The sequence below is a fragment of the Gymnoscopelus braueri genome, assembly GCF_963280865.1.
Source record: "Gymnoscopelus braueri genome assembly, chromosome: 21".
NCBI lineage: Eukaryota > Metazoa > Chordata > Actinopteri > Myctophiformes > Myctophidae > Gymnoscopelus > Gymnoscopelus braueri.
Window position 1 is genome coordinate 40998119 of NC_137623.1, and position 11169 is coordinate 41009287.

Genomic DNA, 11169 nt, shown 5'->3' on the forward strand with positions numbered 1-11169 from the left:
ATTTAAAATGGCCTTAATTAATACCAGGTCAGTCTGTAAAAAGCCCTTCGTTTTAAGAGACTTTTTTAAATCGCATCACCTTGATTTTTTATTTTTAACAGAGACCTGGTTGAAAGACGGAGACAACGTAACTGTGAACAAGCTCTGCCCCGCTTCCTGCAGAGTTATTAATGCTCCTAGGTTGTCCGGCCGTGGAGGTGGTCTAGCCGCTGTAGTTTCCAAACAGTTTGCTTGCCGCTCTATGGACATCGATAATTTTGACACCTTTGAGGCTCTCCTGCTTAGGATTGGATCTGCTAATCCTCTCTTTATTTTATTATGTTATCGCCCACCAGGTTCTAAAAGTGAGTTTTTAACGGAATTCTCTGAGTTTTTATCCTCTGTCGTTATGAAGGCTGATAACCTGGTCCTGACAGGTGATTTTAACTTTCACATTGACAATCCCTCCGACAATTTAGCGAATGAGTTTATGAGTATTACTCAATCACTGAATTTGACTCAGCATGTGTCTGGGCCGACACATGACCAGGGTCACACACTGGACTTAGTTTTTACACTGTCATTGAACCTCAATAATCTACATGTGGGGGAGTTCTTTCTCTCTGACCACAAATATATTCTTTTTAACATAGATTTTATTGCCGAGACCCAACCCATCAAACGTTTAACCCGCTCTCGCATTCTTAACAGTTCCTCTGCTGAAAAATTTTCCTCTGTTTTTTCAGATCTTAGTAAGGTTGCGATAGCTCCCACTGACACCAATGACCTCGTCTGCCACTTTAATCATTTGTGTTTGTCTGCCCTAGATGTAGTTGCCCCCCTCAAAACAAAAAATAAGTGTGCTGGTGCTGTTAATGCATCCCCATGGATAAACGAGGACATCCGCAGATTAAAAAGAGAATGTAGAAAAATAGAGCGACGGTGGAAAAAGACTAAGGAGACAGTTCACTTCACCCTCATGAAGGAACTTCTGTCTGCTTTTAATCACAACGTTGAGGATGCAAGAGCTGCTTATTTCTCCAATCTAATTAACATTAATAAGAATAGGCCTAAGGCTCTTTTTGCCGTACTTAACACTCTGGTTAACCCAGCTCCCCCCCCAGTTCCTATCTTCTCTAATAATGACTGTGATACATTTCTATCATTTTTTCTTGATAAAGTGGACAATATTAGGTCTAAGATAACACCGCCTAGTATCACCATAGCTGACCATCCTCCCCCAGTTTCGTCACTGTCCCAGTTTAACATGATCTCCTTAGAGGATCTCTCACCAATTGTGTCACATATGAATCCCTCCTCTAGCCCTGTTGACACCATTCCTACTGCCCTTTTAAAAGATGCTTTTAACTGTTTAAATCCTTACATCCTGTCAATAATCAATAGCTCCTTATCCTCTGGGTGTGTGCCCGATCACTTTAAACACGCAAGTATCCAACCACTCTTAAAAAAACCAAGCCTTGATCCACAAGTTCACAGCAATTACAGGCCAATCTCCAAACTCCCTTTCATCTCAAAAATTTTAGAAAAAGTTGTCTGTAATCAACTTCTACAGTTCCTTAATAATAATAATATATTTGATAAGTTTCAGTCCGGATTCCGCCAGAAGCACAGCACTGAAACGGCACTACTTAAAGTCTCTAGTGACATCCTTATGAGGGCCGATGTCGGTGAGTGTTCGGTGCTGCTGCTGCTTGACTTAAGCGCAGCATTCGACACGATAGATCATTCCATCCTCCTTAATAGGCTCCAACAGTGGGTGGGACTAACCGGGTCGGCCCTGGCATGGTTATCCTCCTATCTGACAGGGAGAAGTGTGGCTGTCGCTTGTGACAATTATGTTTCCTCCTCAGCTCCCCTGACCTGTGGGGTCCCCCAGGGTTCCATACTTGGTCCAATTCTATTCTCCCTCTATATGCTCCCCCTTGGCACTCTTATTAACAGCTTTGAAGGAATATCATATCATTGTTATGCTGATGATACACAATTATATCTCTCATTTAAGCAAAATGATCTCACTAAACTCACAGTCTTGCATGACTGTTTAACCGGTATCAATAAATGGATGGCACAAAACTTTTTACAACTCAACCCAGATAAAACCGAAATACTCATCATAGGCCCTGAGATTAGCTCAAATGCAATTCGTCTGTCCCTTGGTCCCCTGGCAACTAATGTCAAACAAACTGCAAAGAACCTAGGTGTCTTCTTCGACAATCAAATGAACTTCGAGTTCCATATTAAAAAGGTCACCCAGTCATGCTTCTACCATCTACGCAATATTGCAAAAATTAAATCAATGCTCACTTCTCAAGATCTGGAAAAAGTCATGCACGCTTTTGTTTCCTCCCGTCTTGACTATTGTAACGGACTCTATACCACCCTGAGCCGTTCATCACTATCCCGACTCCAACTAGTTCAGAATACGGCAGCCAGAATCCTTACTAACACAAACCGCAGAGCACACATAACTCCGGTGCTAGCCGCACTGCACTGGCTACCAGTTAGGTCCAGAATAGATTTCAAAATTATTCTAACCACTTATAAAGCATTACACGGGCTGGCCCCATCTTATATTTTGGACCTACTGCCTCCTAAGGACAATATGAGATCCCTCAGGTCCTCTGACAAAGGCCTTCTCAAAATACCTGCGTCCAATCTCAAAACAAAGGGTGACCGGGCTTTTGCAGTGGTTGCTCCCACACTGTGGAACGCCCTACCATTGGCCATAAAAAATGCAGAGTCTGTTGAAGGTTTTAAGAGGATGTTAAAAACACATTTGTTCCGTAAGCATTTTTACCCATAAAGTTCTACCTGACTTTCACGGACAAATTGCTTTGTTTTAATCCTTGTTGTTGTATTGTTTTATTACTCTATTTATATACTTTTATACTCTGTTGTTAACTTGTTAATTTTGTTTAATTGTGTTCCACTGTACAGCACTTTGTAACCTTGTTTTGAAATGTGCTTTATAAATAAAATTTACTTACTTACTTACTTACACACACATTCAAAAGTTAAATCTATATTCTGCATATTTGTTTGTTTAATCATTTCCAATTTCCCTTGTTTAGCCTGTATCCTGTATGACTTATCTCTCCTGATTGGATCAAATTGGCAACCCCACGTGAAAATATATGTTCTGTTTACTGAAGAGCTAACAATGACTGCTACTGTATCAGAATATATAATCTATTAAACACTTATTTTAACAACAAAGAAAAATATATCACTTACAGTATATCACCTTTAATTATATCACTGACTTTAGGGAGAAGTCATTAACTACACCACTGACTTTTTAGTCAGTTAAGTCTGTTTTTTAGCCACTTTTTAGCCACAAAAGTATTGGTTGCAGTATATCTGCCTTGTTTAAAAGTGATCAGTAAACCCTTTGCACTTACACAGGGCGGCGGCACAAGTCCATTATGTTTCCCCTTGGGGCAGTAGATGAATGAATCTATCATTCTCCCTCCGGCTCAACCTCCCCACAATCTCCACATGGGCGTGTGAGTGGTTGACGGACACACTCGTGTCCTCCTTTTCTCATTGTAAGAGAGACATAGAGACGTACGCTCGTGTGTGTGCACACACACGCACGTGTGTGCGCACACACACACACACACACGCACACACACGTTGTTCATGTATTCGTGCACTGATCAGTGCCCAGGACGATATCCTTCGTGAGAGATCAGAGGAATTCCATTCTAATTACTTTTTTTTTCTTTCTGGCATCTCAGAAATGGAGACGTAAAAGTTCCTGTCAGACATTATGAGACAGAGGCCCTTTTAAGCACGTCTTACTTACCGCCAGGTCTTATTCCTTAACTTAAGACGTGGAGGCGTGACCAATGTCATTTTGCTATTATGGGTGGTATTATGGGTAATCTGCACACTGCCCCAAGGCGCTACGAGGTAAAACGGCTTTGAATTAGTCATGGGTGTGTTCGGGCCTTACTTTAATCAAACCAATCAGAGTATTGGCTGCCATTTCCTTTAAGATCAGCGCAAGACGCAGTGCTATTTTCCGTGCGTTAAGTGGTGAGATCAAAAGAGAAAGAAACCTCACATTGAAAGGAGAGATGTCCAAGCGCATGCATGGCCGCCATAATCACTGTAGCCTCTGTCTCATGTCCAAAACACATCTGTGATATCTCTTGACAAACCAATAAATGTTCCCAATTCTCAGTTGCCTATTCTCCCCCTTCTATCTATCTCAGTGCAACAAGTGGACACACATCGGTATGTCTCACACATTTGCTCAATGCTGCTACTGCTGCCCAAAATATCTGATCTCCAAGCAAAAATCGCTTGGTGACTTGCAGATCAGATCTTGCAGCATATTATGTGAAAGTGAAATTAAAACAGCAATGCAGCGCATGGAGAGAGGGGAAAAGAACACACTCCACTTCTAAGCTAAAAACTCCTGTAAAACCTTTATTTTATTTTATTTCATTGGATTAATGAAGGAATAAGTCTTTAAAATGCCACCTAGAGTGGAACACAAGTCTTTCAGATCGGGGAGTAGGGCTTTCTGTCCATACATGCGTAATTTGCATTGTGCGCCGTCACCGGCCGACGATTGCTTTTCCCTTGATATCATGTGATAGAGAGACAAAAAAGTCATGACTGAATGATACACCTAACGAAAATAGACACTTCACATATTATAGAGATAACAATCGGTTGAGAATTGACTGAGCTCTGGCTTAATTAAATGTCGAGTGCTCTTGCTATGTGCATCCATGTGCTCTGTGCGTCCCAAATAATCGCCTGCCTCTCATTGGAAATGAATTACTAAGGCGCGTCAATCGCTCCACGTCTGAAACGGCCTTATATTAATAGGAGTGAGTGTTTGTCCTTGTGTGCATTTGCAGCAACTCCATGCATCGAACATACTGTCACTGTCGACCTGAAACCTTGTCTATGTTTACCTGATCTGGAGTAACATACTGTATAATGCTTATGTTTGTGTATTTTTGTCACTGCAACAATAACAATGTTGGGAAGATGGAGGGTGGGGACTGACTGCTCTGATTTGCCTATCAAAATTGCTTGAACTGATGAAAAAGAGACCTTGCATCTCCATATATACTGTAAGAAAGAGGCAAAACAATTATAATCAATAGCAGATACATGCATACAACACATCACATTTGTGAGGTGTTGTGAGCTTGTAGATCTGCTATTTTCACAATATTTATCTGTGGAACCGAGTCAAACTAAATGTACTTTGTAAATATGTAGATAACTTGTCTGGCCTTCTGTTGCTCTCTTGTTTTGATCTCCTTCCCACTTGCCCCCCACCCCCTCTTCTTCCCCCCCCCCCCCCCCCCCCCTCTTCTTTCTATGGAAACTAACGTTGCGATGGGAACGATGTACAAAAACGAATTTCACCCACTTTTTTTACCTTGTAAACCTGTGATGTGACAATAAAACTGATTCTGATTCTGATTCTGATTCTGAACGCCTGAACTCCTGCAATTTGTGCTTATCAGGGTGGGGGTCCCCAGTTCAAATATGATTATTTTGGGGGCCCCGGGTTCAAATATGATTATTTTGGGGGCCCCAGGTTCAAATATGATTATTTTGGGGGCCCCAGGTTCAAATATGATTATTTTGGGGGGTCCCCAGTTCAAATATGATTATTTTGGGGGGTCTCCAGTTCAAATATGATTATTTTGAGGGGGTCTCCAGTTCAAACATGATTATTTTGGGGGGTCTCCAGTTCAAATATGATTATTTTGAGGGGGTCTCCAGTTCAAATATGATTATTTTGAGGGGGTCTCCAGTTCAAATATGATTATTTTGGGGGGTCTCCAGTTCAAATATGATTATTTTGAGGGGGTCTCCAGTTCAAATATGATTATTTTGGGGGGTCTCCAGTTCAAATATGATTATTTTGAGGGGGTCTCCAGTTTAAATATGATTATTTTGGGGGGTCCCCAGTTCAAATATGATTATTTTGGGGGGTCTCCAGTTCAAATATGATTATTTTGAGGGGGTCTCCAGTTTAAATATGATTATTTTGGGGGGTCCCCAGTTCAAATATGATTATTTTGGGGGGTCTCCAGTTCAAATATGATTATTTTGAGGGGGTCTCCAGTTCAAATATGATTATTTTGAGGGGGTCTCCAGTTTAAATATGATTATTTTGGGGGGGTCCCCAGTTCAAATATGATTATTTTGAGGGGGTCTCCAGTTTAAATATGATTATTTTGGGGGGTCCCCAGTTCAAATATGATTATTTTGGGGGGTCCTCAGTTCAAATATGATTATTTTGGGGGGTCGTCAGTTCAAATAAGATTATTTTGGGGGGTCTCCAGTTCAAATATGATTATTTTGGGGGGTCCTCAGTTCAAATATGATTATTTTGGGGGGTCCTCAGTTCAAATATCATTATTTTGGGGGGTCCTCAGTTCAAATATGATTATTTTTGGGGGGTCCTCAGTTCAAATATGATTTATTTTGGGGGGGCTCCAGTTCAAATATGATTATTTTGGGGGGTCCTCAGTTCAAATATGATTATTTTGGGGGTCGTGGCCTGAACAGTTTGAGAACCAGTGTCTAAAAAATAACAAAAATATAATATTTTACCAGGAATATAAAATCCATAAAGTAATGATTACATCATAACAAGACAAATGGTACCAAGAAGGTGTATGAATACAAGAGGAGAACAACAAATTAATATAGATTATTAACCACTTTAAGCCCCTATTATACTTCATCATACGACGCATAGCAAAAATAGCTGATCTACAAGCTCACAAAACAGGCTGAGAGAAAAACTATAAAATAATGAAGGAACGATTCTGGACTCGTGACATGAGAGACAAAACAGAAGTGTGATTTACTTGAGGTCACACAACTCAGCAGTGTCTCCAGTTGAATAAAGCCACAATCCAGCATGGAGGTTGTGTGTGAACATGGTGTGGACTGTGTGGAGGAGAGTCATGGTGTCAGACACACGGTAGAAGGACAGAGTACCTGCACTGTGGTCCAGGTACACTCCTACTCTGGAGGACACACGGCCTGGGATGTTAGTAGGAATGCCTCTGTGTCCGAAATAATAACTTTTGTAACCTGTGGTACACTGTAAATACCATGATTTATCATTGGATCCAAATTCACATTCACCACCAGTTCTGCTGATGTCTTTATATGAGACTGCTATAAGAACACTGTCTCCACTCCACTCTACCTCCAAGTAACAGTGTCCAGTCAGACCCTCTTTACTCAGAACCTGTTTACATGCAGTGAATCTCTCTGGGTGACCAGGATATGATTGTGGTTTGTCCATCAGTGTTACTTTTCTGTTCCCTTTAGACAGAGACAGGCGTTGATCCGCTGTGTTTGGATCCAGTGTGATTGGACGTGAATATCGTAAGAAGTCAGTTCTGGTCTTGGGTTCTGGTGGAGTTGACAGTAAAACATCCACTCTGTTCACTGTCTCTGAGACGTTTGTCCCTTCCTCTGTAAGAATGTCCTCTAGTCTGTCTCTCATCTTGGACACGGCCACAGTCACATCTTCAAAGTATCTCAGAGGACGGACATTGCTGCTGACTGGGTGTGTAGATTCACTGATCGTTGAGAGGGAGGAGGTGTAACGCTGTAGAAAATGGATGTGATCCTCTGTGAGCGAGAGCTGCTCCAGCTCAGCATGTCTCCTCCTCAGGTCAGTGACCTCCTGCTCCACTCGCCTCCTCAGTTCTTCAGCACGACTCACTTCACATTCCTGCTGGTCTCTGATCAGCTCCCTCACCTCAGATCGTCTTCTCTCCATGGAAGAGAAGAGCTCAGTAAAGATGGTGTCACTGTCCTCCACTGCTCTGTCAGCACAGTGGTTGATGGACTCCACCTCCTGGTGAAGCACCTTCAGGTCTTTCTCTCTCTCCTGGATTCTCTGCTGGATGTTCTGCTGACTCGTATCGAGCTCTTTCTGTCTCTCAGTACGTTCTGCTGCAGCTGAGGTCGTATCGTGACCTTTGTGTTCTTCCACGGAGCACAGAGAGCAGATACACTGCTGATCGGTACGACAGAAAAGCTTCCTCACCTCGTCGTGACGAGAGCAGATGTTCTCCTGAAGCTCGCTGGAGGCTTTGACCAGCTTGTGTTTCTTAAAGGCAGGAGACTGATAGTGAGGCTGGAGGTGAGTGTCACAGTAAGAGACCAGACACTGAAGACAAGTCTTCACAGCTTTCAGTGTCCTCCCAGTGCAGACATCACAGGCCACATCTCCAGGTCCAGCGTAGCAGTGATCAGGAGGAACATCTTGGAGTCCTGTTGATAGATTGATACATATGTATTTATTTATCTATCTGATAAAATGTATTTCATTTGTAGTCCACAGGACTTTTTTTGTGTTATCCTTTTAGACCAGGGGTGGGCAGCATTTATTAGGCCATACTGACTTTGATAAAGTCAGTGAAGGGCCACACATTGTACTATTGAATTGAAGCTTGAAACACATAGTGCTGAATTAGGTTAAAACTGCATGAATTTGGTACACATGCCAGACTATCTTTACAATACGGTCCTCGCTTTCACAACAAGAATTTTCAGTTACAAAAAGATGATTTTTTTTTTAAAAACAGCTGTACTTTATTGTATCGCTCTGGTGTACTCTGTACAAGGTTACAATGAAAAGATTACTTACATAAAACAATCCACCTCAATGCCGGATCAACTTCTAAAGGAGCCATATACATTTAGACAGTATCTTATCTTAAGGCCACTCCAAAGGCCACTGATTAAACACATTGCATTATGTTATAAAGACAGACTCAGGGCAGGCTGTTTCACTGTTACATAATAAACATAAAACATTTGAGTACATATATGGATGGAGGAATGCAGGTATGTACTCAAATGGTAAATATTAGTTACTATTAATTGGAGTCGAGTTAAATGATTTTTTCCCAAAACCATTAATATATGGCAGCCTTTTGTAACGTAGTATTTTTTGGGGGGGGTCATTTTGTTTTTCTTTGAGGACTTGGAGGGCCGGAGTGAGATGGTCAAAGGGCCGGGCCGTATGTTGCCCATGTGTGTTTTAGACCATGACTGTACTTGTGTTTGGTTTTCTGTCAAATAAAATATTCAATCAATCAATTAAACAGACAGCCCCGTTTACATACACACTTTTATTCCATTCCAATTTAAATCAATCTGATAAAAAGTTTTGGATTACCTATTTACATTTAATCTAATCTGATCTGGCGTTTACATACACCTGTTTTCATTCGGATTAGCTGTGACCCAAATGATGAAATGCATTCCATTAGCATCTAATATAATAATCATTATACATATAACAGCGTATATGTCATGGTCCACGGAGGGGGGGGGGGGCACCAGCATAGTTTCCGCGGGTATGCCAATGCTTACGGTGCAATAACATTATTATCTTATGCTTATGTCCTTTAACCAGCAACGTATAGGTCTATGTTGCACACACGTGTGTGCTGCCCTCAGGCACTGTAAGACAGCTTAGACAAGACATTATTTCAACAGGAATATTGAAGGAATAGCCTGTTATGCAGCCCAATGCCGTTATGAATGAAAATAAAGGCACAAAAGAATAGGCTACACCGAAGTCTAACCATTGTCCAGCTACTAATAGACTCTGTATCAATTAAACACCATCACCAACTTAGATAGGCTTTAAGTCTACATTTCACATTATTAGGCTTTTCATTTTCACGTACAGTATGAACTATTTGCTAATTAAACACACTATTTACACTGTCATGAACACACACACAGTACACACACAACTGGACATAGAATTAGAGCACTAAATAAAGTCAAACCACCAGCTTCAACGGATTAATTAACGTCTCAACTCCTTAATTGTTTCTCCCGTGCGTGTGCACCGTGCATGCTCCCTAGTATACGTTGTCCAGTATGCATGCACTTGTTAGTCAGCCGTTTGCAGTGGCGTAAAGTAACTAGGCCTACATTTACTCAAGTACTGTACTTGAGTACCGTTTTGAGGTATTTTACTGGAGTATTTCCAATTTTCAGTACTTTTACTTCTACTCCACTACATCTCAGAGGCAAATACTCTACTTTTACTCCACTACAATTATTTGACAACTTTACTTGCTAGTTACTTTGTATATTTAGATTATCATTACGAAACATAACCACTTCAGCCCATAATATGGGCTGAAGTGGTTATGTTTCGTAATAATAATGTATAATCTAATATTTTCAAATGGTCGAAATGAATATATTATATACATTTCGACCATTTGAAAATAGCCGATCTACAAGCTCACAGTCGCGATGCCACGCACTGTGAGCTTGTAGATCGGCTATTTTCAAAGGATTCTTTTTTATAAATTGTATACATTTAAGAACTTGTGAAATGGGACATTCTGCGTAACGAGTACTTTAACTTTTGGTACTTTAAGTATATTTTGATGCCAATATTTTTGCCAAGTATTTGACTGTACTCTGTCATGCTGTTTGCATTTCTGTGTAATAAAATATTCAATCAATCAATCAAACAGACAGACAGACAGTGAGCTGTATTTACAAGAGAATTTAAAGGTCTCACCTGTCTTCTTCAGGCTCTCCACCACATCAGCCAACATGGTGTTTTTCTTCAGAACAGGTCTTGGGATGAAGGTGTGTCTGCACTGTGGACAGCTGAACCTCCCTCTCTGATCATCCTGGTTCCAGAATCCCTCGATACACCTCCTGCAGTAGCTGTGTCCACAGGGAACAGTCACTGGATCCTTCAGTAGATCCAGACAGATAGAACAACACAACTGTTCCTGATCCACTTGAACTCCCTGCTGCGCCATCTTAGTACGTCTGTCTGTCTGTCTGTCTGTCTGTCTGTCTGTCTGTTTGTCTGACTGACTGACAAACAGATTGAGTTTAGTTTGGTTTAATTACCTCAGAGATAACATGAGATGAGAGATCCTTTCTGGTTGGTTCCTCAGAGGTCACATGCGATGAGAGCTCCTTTCTGGTTGGTTCGTACAGACAAAGCCACACTGAACCTTGTCCCTTGTATTGGGCTGATAAGAAAAGGCTTGGCAGGAATCTGCTGACACTCAGGTGAGGTTCAAAGTTCTTCTATGATTGTTTGTTGTTTGTTTGTTTGTTTGTTTGTTTGTTTATTATCACTTGCAAGAACATTTAAAAATGATA

The 11169-nt window shown here is 41.1% G+C and overlaps 1 protein-coding gene across 1 annotated transcript; it reads right to left on the reverse strand.

Annotated features, from left to right (window-relative positions):
- Window positions 1-6499: 6499 nt before the first annotated feature.
- LOC308077162 (E3 ubiquitin/ISG15 ligase TRIM25-like) lies at window positions 6500-10820 on the reverse strand. The gene is made up of 2 exons (XM_080417753.1): window positions 10568-10820; window positions 6500-8283 (listed from the first exon to the last, which is right to left on the reverse strand). Exons 1-2 carry the CDS (start codon window positions 10815-10817, stop codon window positions 6854-6856), a joined length of 1680 nt encoding a protein of 559 aa, XP_080273879.1. The 5' UTR covers window positions 10818-10820; the 3' UTR covers window positions 6500-6853.
- Window positions 10821-11169: the final 349 nt, after the last annotated feature.